Genomic DNA, 22,735 nt, shown 5'->3' with positions numbered 1-22,735 from the left:
GATCATCAAGCCAGGAGTCTAACCCTGGTTCAATGGGAACTGTAAAAGGGCATACCAGGAACAGCATCAATCAAGCAAATTGCTCTCTCCTCAATGGTGGATCTTCAGGGTCACCACTAACCAGGAGCTTAACTGGACCAGCCTCATCAACATCATGGCTACAAGAACAGGGCAGAGGCTGGTTACTTTATGTTAAGTGGTTCACCTCCTTACCCCACAAACGTTCTCCACAATCTACAGGGCTCAAGTCAGGAGTGTGATAGAATACTCACCACTCGTTTGGATGGATTCTGCCACAACAACACTCAAGAAGCTCAACACCATCCAGGACAGAGCAGGTTACTTGATCGGCACCCCTGCCTCTGGAATCAATATTCACCCTTTTCATCACCGGTGCACTGTAGCTTCAGTTTGTATGATCTACAGGATGCACTGCAGCAACTCACCATGGTCACTTTGACTATACTTTCTCCCCTGCGACCTCAACCATAGAGAAGGAAAGAACAGCAATGTCATAGGAACACCATCACCTCCTTGTTCCCTCCAAGTCACACACCATCCTGACTTGGACATACATCACCGTTCCTTCATCATCGCTTTGTGAAAATCCTAGAATTCCTCATCTAATAGCATCATGAGAGCACCATCGCCACAAGGACTGCAGTGGTTCAAGACGACCCACCAGCATCTTCTCAGAGCAACTGGGATGGCCAATAAATGGGGCCTTGCCAGCGTCACCTACATCCCGAGAACAAATAAAGGTAAACTAGGACAATCCTTTCAGATCTTAAAGCTAAAAAGCTAATAATTGGCAGACGGAAGCCAAAGTGACTGAGTATCCAACACAAGGAGCCAAAAACAAGGGCATGCAGCCCCAACTGGAGCTGAAACATAGAAAATAGGAACAGGAGTAGGCCATTCGGCCCTTCGAGCCTGTTCCACCATTCAATATGATCATGGCTGATCCTCTATCTCAATACTATATTCCCGTTCTCGCCCCATTCCCCTTGATGCCTTTTCTGTCTAGAAATCTATCTAGCTCCTTCTTAAATATATTCAGTGACTTGGCCTCCACAGCCTTCTGTAGTAGAGAATTCCACAGGTTCACCACCCTGAGTGAAGAAATTTCTCCTCATCTCAGTCCTAAATGTTCTACCCCATATCCTGAGACTGTGACCCCTCGTTCTAGACCCGCCCCCCCCCCCTCAGCTAGGGGAAACATCCTCCCTGCATCCAGTCTGTCTAGCCCTGTCAGAATTTGATACGTTTCAACGAGATCCCCTCTCATTCTTCTAAACTCGAGTGAATAGAAGCCGAGTCAACCCAATCTCTCCTCATACGACAGTCCTGCCATCCCAGGAATCAGTCTGGTGAACCTTCGCTGCACTCCCTCTATGGCAAGTATATCCTTTCTTAGGTAAGGAGACCAAAACTGCACACAATACTCCAGGTGCGGTCTCACCAAGGCCCTGTATAACTGCAGTAAGACATCCTTGCTCCTGTACTCAAATCCTCTTGCAATGAAAGCCAACATACCATTTGCCTTCCTAACTGCTTGCTGTACCTGCATGTTTGCTTTCAGTGACTGGTATAACAAGGACACCCAGGTTCTTTTGTACATCAACATGTCCCAATTTATCACCATTTAAATAAAACTCTGCCTTTCTGTTTTTCCTTCCAAAGTGGATAACTTCACATTTATCCACATTATACTGCATCTGCCATGTATTTGCCCACTCACTCAACTTGTCTAAATCGCCTTGAAGCCTCTTTGCACCTTCCTCACAACTCACAATCCCACCTAGTTAGTTGCTAATATTCACAAATGTGAAGTTTTGCTGAACTGATGAAACTTATACAACTCTACAAGCCTTGCGCAAAAGCATAACCAGAAAAACACTATTTAAAGCATAAATTCATCAATTCTACATACTAAAGAATTTGTTCCTGCGCACACAAAGAACCATAAAGAATGCAGCCAACAGGTAAAAGGATACAACCCAGAACAAGGCTCGAATATAGAGCAGTGTAGTGATTTGGGTAAAGATAAGCAGGGTGTGACAGGGAGGGACAGAGAGTTTAACGGAAATAGTGCATCAACGAATAAGGTTAAAGCAGGGAATAAAGGTAAAAAGTTAAAATTAGAGGCTCTTTATCTGAATGCACGAAGCATTCGTAACAAGACAGACGAACGAGTGGCACAAATACAGATAAATGGGTTTGATCTAATGGCCATTACAGAGACATGGTTGCAAGGTGACCAAGGTTAGGAACTAAATATTCCAGGGTACGTGATGTTTCGGAAAGACAGGCAGAATGGAAAAGGAGGGGGTGTAGCCTTGATAATAAAGGATGACATAAGGACAGTAGTGAGAAAGGATCCTGGCTCGGAAGATCTGGAAATAGAATCAGTATGAGTGGCAATAAGAAATAACAAGGGGCAGAAAACAGTGGTGGGAGTAGTGTATAGGCCCCCTAACAGTGGTTATACTGTTGGAAAGTGTATTAATCAAGAAATAATAGGAGCTTCTAACAAAGGTAATTCAATAATCATGGGGGACTTTAATCTTCATATAGACTGGGCAAATCAAATTGGCAAAGGTAGTTTGGGAGGACGAGATCATGCAATAGAGTTTACCACATGAACTGCAGCGGTTCAAGAAGGCGGCTCACCACCACCTTCTCAAGGGCAATTAGGGATGGGCAATAAATGCTAGCCTTGCCAGCAACACTCACATCCCACGAATGAATAAAAAAAATACATTCGAGGCAGTTTCCTAGAACAATACATTGTGGAACCAACCAGGGAACAGGCTATTCCAGATCTTGTCTTGTGCAATGAGACAGGGTTAATTAGTAATCTCAGTAAAGGATCCTCTGGGGAAGAGTGATCCATCCGTGGCTAACTCAAGAAGTTAAGGATAGTATTAGATTAAAAGAGGCTTATAATGCTGCGAAGAATAATAGTAAGCTTGAGTATTGGGAGAATTTTAGAAACCAGCAAAGGATGACCAAGAAATTGATAAAAAGGGAGAAAATAGAATATGAAAGTAAACTAGCAAGAAATATAAAAACAGATTGTAAGAGCTTCTACAAGTATGTAAAAAGAGAGTAGCAAAAGTAAATGTGGGTTCCTTAGAGGCTGAGATAGGAGAAATTATAATGGGAAACAAGGAAATGCCAGAGACGTTAAACAATTATTTTGTATCTGTCTTCATAGTAGAAGACACAAAAAGCATACCAAAAATAGTGGGGAATCCAGGAACAAATGAGATTGAGGAACTTAAAACAATTAATATCAGTACAGAAAAAGTACTAGACAAACTAATGGGACTAAAAGCCGACAAATCCCCTGGACCTGATGGCCTACATCCTAGGGTTCTAAAAGAGGTGGCTGCAGAGATAGTGGATGCATTGGTTGTGATCTTCCAAAATTCCCTAGATTCTAGAACGGTCCCAGCAGTTTGGAAGTTAGCAAGAAAGGAGGGTGAAAGAAAACAGGGAACTATAGGCCAGTTAGCCTGACATCAGTCGTCAGGAAAATGCTGGAATCTATTATTAAGGAAGTAGTAACAGGGCACTTAGAAAATCATAATATGATTAGGCAGAGTCAACGTGGTTTTATGAAGAGGAAACTAGTGGGATGCCTCAGCAATTTAGCGTCTATATTAATGACTTAGATGAAGGGATGGAGTGCAGTGTATAAAAGTTAGCTATGTGGGAAAGTAAGCTGTGAGAAGGACAAAGAGTCTGCAAAGGGACATAGACAGGTTAAGTGAGTGGGCAAGAAGGTGGCAGATGGAGTATAATGTGGGGAAATGTGAGGTTATTCACTTTGGTAGAAAGAATAGAAAAGCAGAGTATTTTTTAAATGGTGAGAAACTATTAAACGTTGGTGATCAGAGGGACTTGGGTGTCCTTGTACACGAAACACAAAGTTAGCATGCAGGTACAGCAAGAAATTAGGAAGGCAAATGGTACGTTGGCCTTTATTGCAAGGGGGTTGGAGTACAAGAGTAAGGAAGTCTTACTACAGTTGTACAGTGCTTTGGTGAGACCACATCTTGAGAACTGTGCACAGTTTTGGTCTCCTTATCTATGGAAGGATCTACTTTTTTTTTATTCGTTCACGGGATGTGGGCGTCGCTGGCAAGGCCGGCATTTATTGCCCATCCCTAATTGCCCTTGAGAAGGTGGTGGTGAGCCGCCTTCTTGAACCGCTGCAGTCCGTGTGGTGACGGTTCTCCCACAGTGCTGTTAGGAAGGAAGTTCCAGGATTTTGACCCAGCGACAATGAAGGAACGGCGATATATTTCCAAGTCGGGATGGTGTGTGACTTGGAGGGGAACGTGCAGGTGGTGTTGTTCCCATGCGCCTGCTGCCCTTGTCCTTGTCCTTCTAGGTGGTAGAGGTCGCGGGTTTGGGAGGTGCTGTCGAAGAAGCCTTGGCGAGTTGCTGCAGTGCATCCTGTGGATGGTGCACACTGCAGCCACAGTGCGCCGGTGGTGAAGGGAGTGAATGTTTAGGGTGGTGGATGGGGTGCCAATCAAGCGGGCTGCTTTATCTTGGATGGTGTCGAGCTTCTTGAGTGTTGTTGGAGCTGCACTCATCCAGGCAAGTGGAGAGTATTCCATCACACTCCTGACTTGTGCCTTGTAGATGGTGGAAAGGCTTTGGGGAGTCAGGAGGTGAGTCACTCGCCGCAGAATACCCAGCCTCTGATCTGCTCTCGTAGCCACAGTATTTATATGGCTGGTCCAGTTATGTTTCTGGTCAATGGTGACCCCCAGGATGTTGATGGTGGGGGATTCGGCGATGGTAATGCCGTTGAATGTCAAGGGGAGGTGGTTAGACTATCTCTTGTTGGAGATGGTCATTGCCTGGCACTTATCTGGCGCGAATGTTACTTGCCACTTATCAGCCCAAGCCTGGATGTTGTCCAGGTCTTGCTGCATGCGGGCTTGGACTGCTTCATTATCTGAGGGGTTGCGAATGGAACTGAACACTGTGCAGTCATCAGCGAACATCCCCATTTCTGACCTTATGATGGAGGGAAGGTCATTGATGAAGCAGCTGAAGATGGTTGGGCCTAGGACACTGCCCTGAGGAACTCCTGCAGCAATGCCCTGGGGCTGAGATGCTTGGCCTCCAACAACCACTACCATCTTCCTTTGTGCTAGGTATGACTCCAGCCACTGGAGAGTTTTCCCCCTGATTCCCATTGACTTCAATTTTACTAGGGCTCCTTGGTGCCACACTCGGTCAAATGCTGCCTTGATGTCAAGGGCAGTCACTCTCACCTCACCTCTGGAATTCAGCTCTTTTGTCCATGTTTGGACCAAGGCTGTAATGAGGTCTGGAGCCGAGTGGTCCTGGCGGAACCCAAACTGAGCATCGGTGAGCAGGTTATTGGTGAGTAAGTGCCGCTTGATAGCACTGTCGACGACACCTTCCATCACTTTGCTGATGATTGAGAGTAGACTGCTGGGACGGTAATTGGCCGGATTGGATTTGTCCTCTTTTTTTGTGGACAGGACATACCTGGGCAATTTTCCACATTGTCGGGTGGATGCCAGTGTTGTAGCTGTACTGGAACAGCTTGGCTAGAGGCGCAGCTAGTTCTGGAGCACAAGTCTTCAGCACTACAGCTGGGATGTTGTCGGGGCCCATAGCCTTTGCTGTATCCAGTGCACTCAGCCGTTTCTTGATATCACGTGGAGTGAATCGAATTGGCCGAAGACTGGCTTCCGTGATGGTGGGGATATCGGGAGGAGGCTGAGATGGATTATCCACTCGGCACTTCTGGCTGAAGATGGTTGCAAATGCTTCAGCCTTGTCTTTTGCACTCACGTGCTGGACTCCGCCATCATTGAGAATGGGGATGTTTGCAGAGCCTCCTCCTCCCGTTAGTTGTTTAATTGTCCACCACCATTCACGACTGGATGTGGCAGGACTGCAGAGCTTTGATCTGATCCGTTGGTTGTGGAATCGCTTAGCTCTGTCTATAGCATGTTGCTTCCGCTGTTTAGCATGCATGTAGTCCTGAGTTGTAGCTTCACCAGGTTGGCACCTCATTTTTAGGTACGCCTGGTGCTGCTCCTGGCATGCTCTTCTACACTCCTCATTGAACCAGGGTTGATCCCCTGGCTTGTTGGTAATGGTAGAGTGAGGAATATGCTGGGCCATGAGGTTACAGATTGTGCTGGAATACAATTCTGCTGCTGCTGATGGCCCACAGCGCCTCATGGATGCCCAGTTTTGAGCTGCTAGATCTGTTCTGAATCTATCCCATTTAGCACGGTGGTAGTGCCACACAACACGTTGGATGGTGTCCTCAGTGCGAAGACGGGATTTCATCTCCACGAGGACTGTGCGGTGGTCACTCCTACCAATACTGTCATGGATAGATGCATTTGCGACAGGTAGATTGGTGAGGACGAGGTCAAGTAAGTTTTTCCCTCGTGTTGGTTCGCTCACCACCTGCCGCAGGCCCAGTCTAGCAGCTATGTCCTTCAGGACTCGGCCAGCTCGGTCAGTAGTGGTGCTACCGAGCCACTCTTGGTGATGGACATTGAAGTCCCCCGCCCAGAGGTGGTGCAACGAAGGTTCACTGGATTGATTCCTGGGATGAGAGATTGAGTAAAATGGCCCTATATTCTCCAGAGTTTAGAAGAATGAGAGGTGATCTCATTGAAACATAAGATTCTGAGGGGGCTTGACAGGGTAGATGCTGAGAGGTTGTTTCCCCTGGCTAGAGAGTCTAGAACTAGGGGGTATAGTCGCAGGATACGGGGTCAGCAGTTTAAGACTGAGATGAGGAGGAATTTCTTCATTCAGAGGGTTGTGAATCTTTGGATTTCTCTACCCCAAAGGGCTGTGGATGCTGAGTGGTTAATTATATTCAAGGCTGAGATCAATAGATTTTTGGACTCCAGGGGAATCAAGGGATATGGTGGGCAAGTGGAGTTGCGGTCAAAGATCAGCCGTGATCTGATTAAATGGCGAAGCAGGCTCGAGGGGCCATATGGCCTATTCCTTCTCCTATTTCTTATGTTCTATACATCGACGTGGATAAGAGCTCTGAAACAAAATGGTCCAGCTGACAGAGTTACTAAAGCTACAACATCCCAAATGAACTCCCCCAACTGGGTGGCTGAGTATTAATGTGCACATGGAGGCTGAAAGAGGCTAGAAAGAATTACAATCCTTAATACATCGAGGGCGCAAGCACTTACTTTATGTTCATCAATCTGCTGTTTGAAGGACTCCAGTTCGTATCCTGTAGACTGTGTTTCCAGCTTTTGAATACGTTCTTCCGTTTGAGTCAGCCAATCTGATAGCTGCTGTAGCTGCTGCTGCTGCAGTTCCATTAACACCTCATGAAGCCTGAAACATTAGTGAATTTGTAATTTAAACATCAGGAAACATGTGTTTGAGCACAGAGTTTGGTCAGGACAGAGAATGAACTTTTAATGGAGTGAATTGCTAACAGAGTGACAACTTTCAACTGGGAATTTAGGGTGTGGGGAATTAGGTGCAGAGGGGGAAGGAGGTGCTAAGTGATTTAAACCAAGGGACTATAAACTAATCCATTAACTTTTAAAACTTAAATTTTAAAAAAATACATAAAATAAAGTAATTACTAATTATTTCAAAATCAAGCTAAGTCCATTTACTAAATATAATCTAGATCTCAAATAATTCTGTTAGTCCTAGAAATAAACTACTGATAGATAAATAAATAAATAGACGGAACAGGCTGTATGTCGGGACTGTAATATGTGGGAGGTTGTCAACAGTGAGACAGTCCCAGATTACCACATCTGCAATAAATGTTCTGGCTTCAGAAACTCCGGCTCAGAGTCTTGAGCTGGAGTGCAAGTTAGAGACACTCCGACACATAAGGGAGGGGGAGGAATATCAGGATAGTTTTCTCCAGAGTACAGTCACACCTCAGAGAAAAGCACAGGTGCAGGAAGGGGAGAGTGTGACTGTTAGTCAGCAGAGTAGTGGGAACCTTGGGGAGATAAAGAAGGACATCGCACAGACACTGATCCTATCCAACAGGTATGAGGTACTTGATACCTGTGAGAATAAGGATGAAGGCTGCAGGGAAGAAACCCAGGATGCTAACCAATGGCACTGTGGAGCAGCAGGCAGTCCAAGGAGCGCGGGGGGGATCAGAATAGAAAGATTGTAGTCAGAGGATTCTATAATCAGGGGGATAGGTAGCATCCTCTGCAGTCGCGACCAAGAGTCCGGGAGTGTGTGCTGCCTACCTGGTGCAAGGGTAAAGGACATCTCTGAACAATTGGAGAGGAACTTGGAAAGGAAGGGGGAAGATCCAGTTGCCGTGGTCCATGTCGGCACGAACGACATAGGGAAGGAAAGGGAGGAGGTCCTGCTAAGGGAATATCAGGAGTTAGGAACTAAATTAAAAAGCAGGGCCTCACGGGTGGTAATCTCGAGATTACTACCCGCGCCACATGCTAATTGGCATAGGGATAGGCAGATCAGGAAGGTGAATGCTTGGCTGAAAGACTGGTGTGGGAAGGAGGGGGTTCCATTTCATGGAACACTGGCACCAGTGCTGGAACAGGAAGGAGCTGTACCATTGGGACGGGCTCCACCTGAACTGGAATGGGACCAGAGTCCTAGCAGAAAGGATAAATAGGGCGGTGGATAAGGCTTTAAACTAGCAAGGTGGGGGGAGGGATCTGGTAGCAATAACAAAAGCCTAAAAATAAAAGAAACAGGAGACGAGTCTAAAGGTCAGACCAGGAAATCTAATTGAACAGTTGTAACTGCTGTTCTCAAAAGGTGTATAAAGTAGGTTATCTGCTGAAACACAGAGGGTTGAAGCACAGAGCGCATTGTGAATGGAGTGGATCATGAACTGAGTGAGAACTTGAGAATTTGGTGAGAAGGGGAATTAGGTGTAGGTAAAGGACAGTGATAGAGAGGAGGAGCTCTGAGAGACCCGGAATAAAAGGGTAGGTTAATCGGGGTAAGTAAAGAGCAAATTAATAATAGAGTATCTAAAGGGAGTTTAGAAAAACAAAGGTTTCTAAATATAGTGGACGTGCAGCTGAGACCCACTGCGTGCAATCCCTGCGTCATGTGGGAACTTCAGGACGTTTCATGTGTCCTCGAGGGCCACATGTGCAGGAAATGCTGCCAGTTGCTTGAGCTCAAGCTGAGGGTTTCTAAGCTGGAGGGGCAGCTGAAATCATTGCAGAGTATCAGGGAGGCTGAAGGTTCCCTGGATTGTATGTTCCAAGAGGTGGTCACCCCACAGCCACAGAAAGTTCAGGTTAGCAAGTGGGTGGTCATCCAAAAGGGTAGGAAGAGACAGGCAGTGCTGGAATCTTCTGGGTGTGTGGCACTCTCAAACGGTATTCAGCATTGAAATACAGTAGTCATGATGGATTCAATAGTCAGGGGGACAGGCAAGCATTTCTGTGACCGTCGACGCGAGTCCCATATGGTGCGTTGCCTCCTTGGTGCCAGGGTAAAGGACATCACAGCGTGGGTGCAAGGCAACAGCCAGAAGTCATGGTCCAAGTGGGTGACATAGGAAAGAAAAGGGATGAGGTCCTGCGGCTAGAGTTTCAGAAGCTAGAGAGGAAGTTAAAAAGCAGGACCTCAAAAGGTAGTAATCTCTGGGTTACTTCCAATGCTACGCGCTAGTAAGTACAGAAATAGGAAGTTACGGCAGGTTATGCGTGGCTAGAGCCATGGTGCAGGAGGGAAAGCTTCAGATTCTTGGCACATTGGGACGAGTGCTGGGGCAGGAGGGATCTGTTCAAGACAGACGGATTGCACCTCAACAGAGCTGGGACTAATGTCCTCGTGGGGAGGTTCACCAGTGCTGTGGGGGAGGGTTTAAACTAATTTGGCAGGGGGATGGGCACCAGAAAGGAGAAACAAGTTGCGCGAAGGATTGGGAGAGATAGGTAGCATGAGGGTAAAAAATAGCATAGTATTAGGTGGGATCAGACTAAAAGAATACAAGTCTAAGGTAGGTTTAGAGTGCACATGTATAAACGCAAGAAGCGCGTGGTAAATAAGGTTGGTGAGCTGCAGGCGCAAATAGCCACATGGCAATATGATGTAGCAGCGATAACGGAGACCTGGCTCAAAAAAGGGCAGGATTAGGTACTAAATATTCCTGGTTACAATGTGTTCAGGAATGATAGGGAAGGAAATAAACATAAGATAAGAAATAGGAGCAGGATTAAGCCAAACGGCCCCTCGAGCCTGCTCCGCTATTCAGTAAGGTCATGGCTGATCTTCGACCTCAACGCCACTTTCCCGCCGAATCCCCATATCCCTTGATTTCCCTAGAGTCCAAAAACGAGGCGGGGGGGGGGGGGAGAAAGGAGGTGACAGTATTGATTAAGGAGAATATTGCAGTGCTGGAGAGAGAGAATGTCCTTAAGGGGTCAAGGACAGAATCTATTTGGTTAGAGTTAAGAAACAACAGAGGTGTCATTACACTACTGAGTGTATTCTATAGGCCACCAATTAGTGGGAAGGAGATAGGAGGAGCAAATTTGCATGGAAATTACAGAGATGTGCAAGAACCATAGAGTAATGATAATGGGGGACTTCAACCATCCTAATATAGACTGGGATAGTAATCGTGCAAAGGACAAAAAGGGGGAGGAATTTCTGAAGTGTATTCAGGAGAACTTTCTTGATCGTTATGTTTCCAGCCCAATGAGGAAGGAGGCATTGCTGGATCTGGTCCTGGGGAATGAGGTGGGTCAGATGGAGCAAGTGTCAGTGGGGGAACATTTCGGGAACAGTGATCATTGAATCATAAGGTTTAGATTAGTTATGGAAAAGGATAAGTAGCAATTTAGAGTAAAAATACTTAATTGGAGGAGGGCAAATTTCAGTGGGTTGAAAATGGATCTGGCCCAGTTAAATTGGGATCAAAGATTGGCAGGCAAAACTGTAATTGAACAATGGGCGGCCTTTAAAGAGGAAAGAGCTCGGGTACAATCTAGGTACATGCCCACGAGAGGGAAAGGTAGGACAACAAAAGCCAGAGCTCCCTATATGATCAAAGAGATAGAGAGTAGGATGAACCAGAAGAAGGGGGCATATGACAGATGTCAGGTTGATAATACAAATGAGAACCAGGCTGAATATAGAAAGTACAGAGGAGAAATGAAAAAAGAAATAAGGGGGGCAAATAGAGAGTCTGAGAATAGACTGGTGGCTAACACAAAACAGATGCAAAAGTCTTCTACAGATATATAAACAGTAAACAGGTAGTAAGAGGAGGGGTACAGCTGATTAGGGACCAAAAAGGAGATCTATGCATGGAGGCAGAGGGCATGGCTGAGGTACTAAATGAGTACTTTGCATCTGTCTTTACCAAGAAGATGCTGCCAAATTCACAGTAAGAGGAGGGTAGTTGAGATACTGGATGGGCTAAAAATTGATAAAGAGGAGGTACGAGAAAGGCTGGCTGTATGTGAAGTCGATAAGTCACCCGGTCCAGATGGGATGCATTCCAGGTTGCTGAGGGAAGTAAGGGTGGGAATTGAAGAATAACACGGTGGAACTGGAGGCAATGATCCGGTAGCAAGGAACCAGATGCAGTAGGAATAACAAACATGTCTACAAAAAGAACAGGACTGGCAACGAAATATTGCATGTTCTAACATAAATCAGAAAAGACAGGGAAGGAAGGAAGGAAGGAGGAGGGGGATGGAGTGGCTGTAATAATTAGAAATAACATAACGGCAGTAGAAAAAAGGGACATAAATAACAGAAGGATAGAGATAGAATCCATATGGATTGAAATAAAAGATAAGAAGGAATCGAAAAACATAATACGGGTATAACTACAGACCACTTCATAGTGGAAAGGAGGTGAAGGAAGATATATGTAAGCAAATAATCAAAAAAGCTTTTTTTAAAATTCGTTCATGAAAAGTGGGCGTCGCTAGCAAGGCCGGCATTTATCGCCCATCCCTAATTGCCCTTGAGAAGGTGGTGGTGAGCCGCCGCCTTGAACCGCTGCAGTCCGTGTGGTGAAGGTTCTCCCACAGTGCTGTTAGGAAGGGGGTTCCAGGATTTTGACCCAGCGACGATGAAGGAACGGTGATATATTTCCAAGTCGGGATGGTGTGTGACTTGGAGGGGAATGTGCAGGTGGTGTTGTTCCCATGTGCCTGCTGCTCTTGTCCTTCCAGGTGGTAGAGGTCGCAGGTTTGGAAGGTGCTGTCAAAGAAGCCTTGGTGAGTTGCTGCAGTGCATCTTGTGGATGGTACACACTGCAGCCACATTGTGCCGGTGGTGAAGGGAGTGAATGTTTAGGGTGGTGGATGGCGTGCCAATCAAGCGGGCTGCTTTGTCCTGGATGGTGTTGAGCTTCTTGAGTGTTGCTGGAGCTGCACTCATCCAGGCAAGTGGAGAGTATTCCATCACACTCCTGACTTGTGCCTTGTAGATGGTGGAAAGGCTTTGGGGAGTCAGGAGGTGAGTCACTCGCCACAGAATACCCAGCCTCTGACCTGCTCTTGTAGCCACAGTATTTATGTGGCTGGTCCAGTTAAGTTTCTGGTCAATGGTGACCCCCAGGATGTTGATGGTGGGAGATTCGGCGATGGTAATGCCGTTGAATGTCAAGGGGAGGTAGTTAGACTCTCTCTCGTTGGAGATGGTCATTGGCTGGCACGAATGTTACTTGCCACTCATGAGCCCAAGCCTGGAAGTTGTCCAGGTCTTGCTGCATGCGGGCTCGGACTGCTTCATTATCTGAGGGTTTGCGAATGGAACTGAACACTGTGCAATCATCAGCGAACATCCCCATTTCTGACCTTATGATGGAGGGAAGGTCATTGATGTAGCAGCTGAAGATGGTTGGGCCAAGGACACTGCCCTGAGGAACTCCTGCAGCAATGCCCTGGGGCTGAGATGATTGGCCTCCAACAACCACTACCATCTTCCTTTGTGCTAGGTATGACTCCAGCCACTGGAGAGTTTTCCCCGATTCCCATTGACTTCAATTTTACTAGTGCTCCTTGGCGCCACACTCGATCAAATGCTGCCTTGATGTCAAGGGCAGTCACTCTCACCTCACCTCTGGAATTCAGCTCTTTTGTCCATGTTTGGACCAAGGCTGTAATGAGGTCTGGAGCTGAATGGTCCTGGCAGAATCCAAACTGAGCATCGGTGAGCAGGTTATTGGTGAGTAAGTGCCGCTTGATAGCACTGTCGACGACACCTTCCATCACTTTAGCAAAATAGAAACATAAGAACAGGAGTAGGCCATTCAGACCCTCGTGCCTGCTCCGCCATCTGATAAGATCATGGCTGATCTGTGATCTAACTCCATATACCTGCCTTTGGCCCATATCCCTTAATATCTTTGGTTGCCAAAAAGCTATCCATCTCACATTTAAATTTAGCAATTGAGCTAGTATCAATTGCCGTTTGCGGAAGAGCGTTCCAAACTTCTACCACCCTTTGTGTGTAGAAATGTTTTCTAATCTCACTCCTGAAAGGTCTGGCTCTAATTTTTAGACTGTGCCCCCTACTCCTAGAATCTCCAACTAGTGGAAATAGTTTCTCCCTATCCACCCTATCCGTTCCCCTTAATATCTTATATCTTTGCTGATGATTGAGAGTAGACTGATGGGGCGGTAATTGGCCGGATTGGATTTGTCCTGCTTTTTGTGGACAGGACATACCTGGGCAATTTTCCACATTGTTGGGTAGATGCCAGTGTTGTAGCTGTACTGGAACAGCTTGGCTAGAGGCGCAGCTAGTTCTGGAGCACAAGTCTTCAGTACTACAGCCGGGATGTTGTCGGGGCCCATAGCCTTTGCTGTATCCAGTGCACTCAGCCGTTTCTTGATATCACGTGGAGTGAATCGAATTGGCTGAAGACTGGCTTCTGTGATGGTGGGAATATCGGGAGGAGGCAGAGATGGATCATCCACTCGACACTTCTGGCTGAAGATGGTTGCAAGCGCTTCAGCCTTGTCTTTTGCACTCTCATGCTGAACCCCGCCATCATTGAGGATAGGAATGTTTACAGAGTCTCCTCCTCCTCCTGTTAGTTGTTTAATTGTCTATTAGCCTTTATCTCAAGGGGGCTGTAATACAATGGAGAGGAGGCGATGTTTCAGCTGTACAAAGACTTGGTCAGGCCCCATCTGGAATACTGTGGATCTCAATAGCTTAGACATGGTGATGGGTTTTCACTCAAGCCAGACACCCAGCTGGCCAAAAAAAGCAGTTAGACAGCACTTTTTAAAAAATTAATATTTAAAGCCTTTCCCCAAGCCACATAACATGCATTAATTCAACAGCTGTTATCGAAAATAATGGTGTTAAGCTACAATGTTAAACACATTTAGTCTGAAGAGTCAGTTTACAGCTCACTTGGCTTGTCTGTCCATGCTGGCAACTCTCAGGTTTTCCCATCTAGAATTGAGCAAAGTCATCTGCTCTCGGATTTCATTCTCCTCCTCTTCTGTCAAATTGCCCTGTGCAATGAGCTGGTTTCCAGCCTGAAGTACATTACCCACGTTACTCTGGTGTGCAGTCAACTCCATCATAAACCCCTGGGCCAGGAAGGAAGGATGAGAACGGCAGTTAAATGGGGGCTACATGTTTAACATACTCCACCCGTGGGTGAGAAAAATAATCATACCCACCAATCATTCTATATCCAATAACGTAAGTCACTCTGATGCACAAGGGTAACCTCAGCAAGTATGTTAGTATATCTTAGGTTCACAGATGTTGTGCTTTGGCTAATTCCATTTTAAAACAATTGGGTAGTAATCTTGAGATTACCACCAGTGAGGTCCAGTTTTTTTAATTTAGTTCCTAGCTTCTGATATTCTCTTAGCAGGACCTCTTCCTTGTTCTTCCTTATGTCATTGGTGCCGACATGGACCATGACAACTGGATCCTCCCCCTCCCTTTCCAAGCCTCCCAGTCCAAATTGCAAATTTTATGGAACAAAATAAAATTGGTTTAAGATCCCAGAAATGTATTTCTGTAACTTCAAAAAAGCTATCAAACAGCACCATCTTTTCATCCATTATTAGCACAGTATCCCAGATTCTTTGATAAAGGCATTAGATTCTAGATATAGACATTCTACAGTCTTCCTCAATGGGGTAAATCAAATTGTTTTTCCAGAAAGTCATTCTACTGCAACACTCTCCTGGAGATTTCAGATGGTCATTTTCATTTTTTTTAAATATAAAGAAATATTTAATTTCTTACTGCTAGGCATTTTCTCTGCTAAAGGCAATGGTTAACATGTTTATGTAAAATTCCTTTCTATGCCATTGTGACACAGGTACTAACCCATTTAATTTTAAACCCCAAGGAGTTTGATCCATGTGGGGATGGGAAAGCTTGTAAGAGCCCTGTGACTATGTCACCATGTTAAGGGTCATGCATGGGGATTCAAGTGAAACACTTCAGGCCTCCAATGTTTTAAACTCTACTATCTTAATTAGACAACCAACACAGACATACGCATATCAATTCAACCACTGATACATCGGACATGTTATACGTTTCTTCACCCACCAGTATTGCAGCAGCACATTAAAGAAGAGAAAATTTGAAATGCTTTGTAAAGAAAGAACTTGCATTTATATAGCACCTTTCCTAGCCTCAGAATGTTCCAAAGCGCTTCACAGCAAATTAAGTTTTCTTTGATTATGTAGTCACTGTTGTAATGTATGACGCGGCAGCCAATTTGCACACAGCAAGATCCCACAAACAGCAATGGGATAAATGACCAGATAACCTTTCTGCAAAGCAGGCAGCATTTTGTATACAAGCTCTACACAGAAAGGTTTACTGCGCTGGAAAAGGGAGCACTTGGCTCGCGAGCAAGTATTAAAGATTTCCTATTTATTGTATACAGGTAGAGGAGTGGAGGCAAAACCTCTGGAGCCATTCAAGCAGCAGTAAGATTTTGTGATGGATGAACCATAGGTTTCCATGGATGGACATCTAGGTCAGGCAAATGACCACCTTCATTTATGCTTATCTTTGTGAAATTATATTTGAATGTTGTTTTCCTTTTGCCCCCAAACCAAAACTTGTTCTGAAATTTTATTAAAGCAAATTGGTCTCCCATAGTGTTTACAATTTATTTTAAAAGTCTGCTGGTTTCCCACTCTAATTCTTTCCATTTCTTTCTCTCTGTCTTTAAACATCTTCCACTCTGTCTCCCTATCTCTCTCTCATATACAGTTTCTCTTGTTGTCATACGTACTAGTGAACACTCAAGCTACTTTGGGAGTCACATCCACACGGATTTATACTCTGCATTTTGCTTTCACCTTCCTTTTTGGCTAATGTTATAAGATCTAATCTATGGACTGGTGTCTGCCAATCCATTGTGAGTTAACTTTTTGGAATAAGCATGACATTAAAGCTAGTAACTCTCTCTTGGCTGATATGGATGATTATAAGTGTTTTAAGTTTTCTGTTGCCACGTGAATCACAATGAAGTTATGCTAATCATACAGTCTTCATGACATTTATTTCACTGGCACATTTCACAGCTGGTGAAAAACTAGGCCAACATTTAGTGTTCGCCTTTTGAGAACAGAGTCACTTTTGATGTCAGTAGAATGCAGAGCACCACCGAAGAGTGTGGAGGGACAGAGTCACCAGTGTGTGCAGCACCACTGGTTACTTTGTGTTTACCAGGACTGCAGATATTAGAAAAGGTAATAGAAGCAAAAGTGACTGCTGCTGCTCCCATGGTTGTTGTTTAGCCCTTTACCAATTTACAAGCAAGCCCTTTCATCTACTAATATTCTCAGTATTACAGTGACTCCTGCGACTTGCAGCCCAAGATCACCACACTGCACAGCGTGTCAAAGAAAAAACAGAGCAGCATAAATTAACACAATCACATTTTAAATAATGAAACACATCTCCGCATCATAAACTATTTTCCCTTTTACTTTGCGAATATATAGTTAAAATTATACGCTGATGCTTAATAGGACAGAATTTAGCAAAAGAGTGACATGGGTCGCCACATTTTCAACATAAGGGAGAAAAATAAAAGCATTAGGTCATTAAAATCATAACATTCGTAGCATAAAAGTACAAACTGTCAGAAAGAAATAAAAATAGTTACAACTCACACGGTGTTTTAGCAAGAGAAAGAACTGTTTCAGTTTATGTGAGGATTTAATAGAACAACCCGAGGACAGTTTTCAGAAAACACCCCCTTGGAATCCTCAATTTTTCTCTGATTATTTTAGAATATCATATTAAAAGAAAACTTTTATAGTCTTGTACAATTGTTGTCATTAGAACAAAATATTTTCTGGCGGCACCAATGTTTAAGTGTTTGTCTTAAGTGTGATGTTTGGAGAGCAGGGGAGTGGATGGAAGTCTATGTAAATATTTAGCATTTTCACATCCACTTCAAGATGTGTGCAACCTAAATATGTAAGCAAATGGACCATTCCCAGAACACTAATGTAGCTCCCAAAAGCTGGATCAAGAGTAGTACAAGCCTAGAAGCATCTCACCCACCTATCAGTTCTTGCTTGATCAGGAGAGAGAAGGGGAGAAAGAGCAAATAACTACTCCCACACGCAGACGGTAGTATTGCTTAAACTGCTGTCATGGAAATCTCAACAATTTCTATTTTTACAAGCCACTTGAAGATAAAGCATCATTGTCAAAAGCCATTCATTAAACCTTTTATCTACTTTTTTCCTTCCCTCTGTGAAGCGCCTTGAGTCATTTTCTACATTAAAAAGGTGCTATATAAATGCAAGTTGTTGTAATGCAGAATCTGTGCTTAAAACAAACCTTTCTGAACTCTGTGTACGTTCAGATTTGTAAGAAACCCAGCCAGCAATTAAAGTGACCTTGTGGAAAGTCCAAATAAAGTGAGTTTTGCAAGCAGCAACGGTACATTTCACTGGACCAGACATATTTACAATAAGAACATGTATTAGTTCCTTTTGTATACTCAGGTAAAATGGGTTTAACAACATAAGTACTGGGACTTGTTTCATGGAATCTAACTTAGAGGATTTAAGAAACAGCATAAAAGCAGCTAAAATCAAAGACAATTGGCTTGGTCCTTTGAAAGCACTTTGTTTATTCATTAATAAATGTTAACTGCAATGTATTTTATTTCTCTCTAACAAAGGTTTAACTATCTGAGAGTATAAGGCCAAAGCCTACAAAATGTAAGCCCAAAAGTTCCCAATCCACTCGCAGCATCTTTGCATACCTCATGGATGTGAAACTGCTCCTTCACCTCCTCAACATCAGAGGAGATGTCATCTTGCATCTGAAGAGTGTCCTCAGCTGACAATAGCCACGTTAGAACCTCCTCCAGAACTGCCTGGTAACTATCCAAGTCCACCTCCATCTCAGTCACTGTGCTGGGAGTTTCTGCCCGAGAGCTCAGTGTCTCCTCTTCTGAGGTTACATTCTAATCAAAGAATAGAAAAATAATCTCTTAAGTTGGTAGTTATTCATTTGTAAGTTAAGAACTTTGGATCATCTAAATGATCGAATAAAGCTTCAATTGGCTCAGGGGACTGTACAGCTGCGTCCCATGATGCCTCAAAGGCCCACAAATAATCTGCATATATCTCAAGTCACTGACAGGAACAGATTCTGGTGTTCTGATTTAGGATTTACACACTTGGGGGGCTCCAGAGATAACGGTGCGGGAGCCGGAAGAGAAGCCATTGCAGGAGATTCTCTGGCTACGACTGGATAGATAGGAATGGAACTAGGCCAGCACAGACCCACCCAGCTGGACGATGGAGGAGAGGCATTACAGGAGAATGGTGTGGTCAACCGTGTCAAAGGCTGCAGACAGGTTGAGAAGGATGAGGAGGGATACTTTATCATGGTCACAGTCACATAGGACGCCATTTGTGACTTCGAGAAGGGCCATTTCAGTACTGTGACACCCTACTTTAAGGCTGTTTGCTTAATAAAGGCTCACTACCTCCCACTTTCTACAATTAAAGCCAAAATGCTATAACCAATTGCAAACAGTAACCAGTCTAACACAGTACCCCATGAGGATCAAAATTTCTAATTTACCCAAGATTAATAACTCAGCATTATGGCCATCACCATCCTTAGATCACTCAGGTATGCTAGTCTCTAGCATCTCTCTACGAGGATTAAATGAATAGCAAAAAAGTTACTAGAAACAAAAAAGATTCCCCAGTCTAAAATCTAAACTGTACACGGGCTTGCGTTCAGCAACATGTGTGCCTGTCTCAGAGCCGTGCTCGACAGGAGCGCATCAGCAGAATAAGCCCGATAATGTTGAGGGATTCATCTGGGACCAGTATTCCAGTTGAGCGAGGATTTCTGGGGTGAGATTAGTAATTCACTAGTCTCACTCCAGAACTCGTACCACAGTGTACTTCACTAACTGCATGATAACAGGGAGTCCCATACCTGCTGACTGGATAACGGACCCTGTGCACATTCGACTTTGTACTGCCTCGGCAGAGTCTCCACTTCACGAATGTCCTCCATAGTGACTTGTTGAGGGAGCACCTCAAATAAAGAGGTTACGTACATAATGATGGATTTTTTGTCAGGCAGGGAAACAGCAATATCTGCATAAAAACATAACATAAATCAGAAACAGAGACCTAGACAAACACCGCAGAGATGTAAAAATAAAAATGTAGTTTATTCAAGCCTCTACTTGGTGTCAAACGTTCATAGGGACCGGACCCTCTTCAAAAAGGAACTGAAATTCAGCATCCTACACAAACCCTCTAATGTTTTTACCAGACTTTCTCCAAATGGCCACCTTTGAAGAGCTATAGAAAGTGCACTAAAATGAAAGGGGGGGGGGGGGGGGGAGGGGAGGGCGTGACTTCAATTTCACACAGAAGAGTTTGATTTGTTTCTTTATATTAGCAAGAGTGATGCACAAATATTACAGGTTTCAAAGCCCAAAAGTACAACAGTAAGAGGGTACTTCATAAGCCAATGCTAAATCCATTCACCTGAAGGATAAAAATTTTGCAAATCCATACTTGAACCAGATTGAACTCACTTTATAACCAATGGATCTTGCACTCAAAACAGCACACAGCTGCAGCATATTGTTTCTGAAGAAAGATTTGCTCAATACAAGGGTACTATCAACATCTATGGCAAATTTTCAGAGACATATGTACAATATCCCAAAGGGAAAGTAAATAAGCTGCAGACTTCACCACTCTTAAACTAAAGCCTTGCTCATTCAAAAGGAGACAATATTTGGCCAGGAGCAGCATTGCTCTACCACATGTCACGCTGGGGTCCAACCAAGAAATGGTGCAACTCATACCAAGTGTAGCTTGTGTACTTACATATCACACAGCACTGCGATTCACATCCTAAACTATAGGGCTAACAAGTGAACACCTTAACCACTATCGAGGCACTCAAAAAATAACTTTCAAGGTGCGGTGAACACAGTGGGTTATGCACGATCCGTCGGATTGGGTGCAGTAACCTCGTGGTTATGGTACTAGACTAGCAACCCAGAGGTTGAGAGTTTAAATCCCAGTTGCATTCAATAAATTTGGTAATTTGTGGGTTGGCATAAAAAAAAATGACCAGGATGGATTGTCATAAAAACCCAACTGGTTCACTAGTATCTGGGTTACATGTGACTCCAGTCCCACACTATGTGGTTCACTCTTAATATCAACTAGGGACGGGCTAATCCAAACTCAAATGATGGAATGAAAGACTCCTCAATGGGTTCAGGGTACTAAATGGAATCAGTGCTTCATTAATATTAGCTTACAGCATAAAATGGCTCAAATTTTGGCATCAGGTGTCAATTTCAAAGATAACAGGTGTGAGAAAAAGAACTTCAGCACACTGCTGCTGTGACGTGCTCTACTGGGTTAGTGCTATGGCACAAGGTTGCAGCAGAGTACAGAAAACACTACTCTATACTGACCCACAATACATGGAAATGTTGGTTGTCCAATAGGCAATGCTCCTCAGCTCTAGTCTCTGACCATACATTCCTGCGCAGCCTATCACATCTTTTTTATTGCTATCACTATGGTGATTGCACCTCCTGAGTTTTCTTTTTTAATCTGTTCCTGGGCAGTGGGTGACACTGGCAAGGTAGAATTTATTGCTCATCCTAGATGCCCTAAGGACATTAAAAGTCAAAATATCGAGCATGGGGCTGGAGTAATGTGTAATCCAGACCAGGTGGGGGCAGCAAGCTCCCCTCCCTGTTGGACATGAGCGAACCAGTTGAGTTTTTACAACAATCCATGGTCAGTTTCTGGTCCCAGCTCACAAATGACCAGAGTTATTGAATTCAATTTCACAACTATTTATTTTATTTCTTCTCAGCTCCAAATACATCACCTATCCACTCTGTATTGAAATCAAGACTCTTGCACCTTTCTTACTCTAACTTAGGGCCTGCTTTGGGACTCCCTCTCCTTGTTGTTTGTTCCTCCTACAATCTACATGCTTTTAACCCCACCCCCCCCCCCCCACCTTGGTGTCACCCAATCATTACTACTTAATTTATCTCACCTCTCCTTATCTTTTCAACCTTGATGTTCTGCACTATGGGCCTTTGGTCCTTCATCTAGGTTTAATATTAATCACGCCAATCAGTTCTAACTGGTGAAAAGCTGCTAAGTTACAAATGTAAGATTTTTCCTGGTAAAATAGAAATACTACAATCATATTCTCTGCCACAGTCACTGCTTACATTGGTCCATGATATTAAGCAAAGCTGAAACTACCCTTACCAAAGCAACTTCGAACCTAGCTATTTGCCAGTATGTGATGAGGCTCTCTACAAACACCTCACTTGAAGCAGATACGACTTTAAATTCACACTATTTACTGATCCTAGAAGCATCACTTCAGATTGGCACCACCAGAACTCCTACAAAATTGACATTTAATATCTCCAGGATACAGAACTCCAGCTAGTCATTTATGGACCAAGACTGAATTCCTCTGACTTGTAGCTTTCTTACATACAGGTGCCAGATTTGACTAAATTGTTGAAATACTCAATAACTTCCCCCGGAGGTGCATCTCAGTGCTGAGACTATCTGGCGCACCCACCAATTACCTTTTATCTTTCATATTTTACCATACAGACTGTATTTTACTATTGAGTGCAACGCAAGATTATCACAAGAAGAATGAAGCAGAAAGTTAGAAGAAATGTTTTCACACAGAGGGCTATTAGAACATGGATTGCATTACCACAAGTGGCTATTGAGTAACAATCTACAATAGCATTTAAAAAGGAACCGGATAAGTATTTGAAAATTAAAATATTAAAGGATAAAAGGAAATGGACAGGGAAATGGGATTACAATGATCCAAATGGCCTCTTTTTGCATTGTAATTTCTAGATTCGATAACCCACGATCTACACCTTGACCAGTTATCTTGGACAGAACTTGCTCACTACATGACTATGTGTTACATATTTTTCATGTAAAAGAAATTTTAAAAGGTTTAAAGCAAAATACAGCAGATGCAGGAAATCAGGAGGGTTTTGGCAAAGGTTCATAGATCTGAAACATTAACCCTACCTTTTTGTTGGGCAAGGGTATTAAGAGTTACGGAGCCATGGCCGATAGATGGAGTTAAGATACAGATCAGCCATGATCTAACTGAATAGCGGAACAGGCTCGAGGGGCTGAATGGCCTACTCCTGTTCCTACCT

At 44.0% G+C, this 22,735-nt stretch overlaps 1 protein-coding gene across 1 annotated transcript in view; it reads right to left on the bottom strand.

Annotated features, from left to right (window-relative positions):
- The window catches only part of utrn (utrophin), a 664,298-nt gene that overhangs the window by 521,445 nt on the left and 120,118 nt on the right, over positions 1 to 22,735 (bottom strand). Inside the window, exons 9-12 of the mRNA XM_067989572.1 lie at positions 19,465 to 19,628; positions 18,269 to 18,472; positions 14,410 to 14,591; positions 7,236 to 7,386 (exon numbers count right to left, since the gene is read on the bottom strand). Coding sequence (XP_067845673.1) covers positions 7,236 to 7,386; positions 14,410 to 14,591; positions 18,269 to 18,472; positions 19,465 to 19,628 — 701 coding nt within the window. The remainder of the gene's footprint in view (positions 1 to 7,235; positions 7,387 to 14,409; positions 14,592 to 18,268; positions 18,473 to 19,464; positions 19,629 to 22,735) is intronic.

Source organism: Heptranchias perlo, chromosome 8, assembly GCF_035084215.1.
Source record: "Heptranchias perlo isolate sHepPer1 chromosome 8, sHepPer1.hap1, whole genome shotgun sequence".
Taxonomy (NCBI): Eukaryota; Metazoa; Chordata; class Chondrichthyes; order Hexanchiformes; family Hexanchidae; genus Heptranchias; species Heptranchias perlo.
This window is presented reverse-complemented; position numbering and strand designations above follow the sequence as displayed.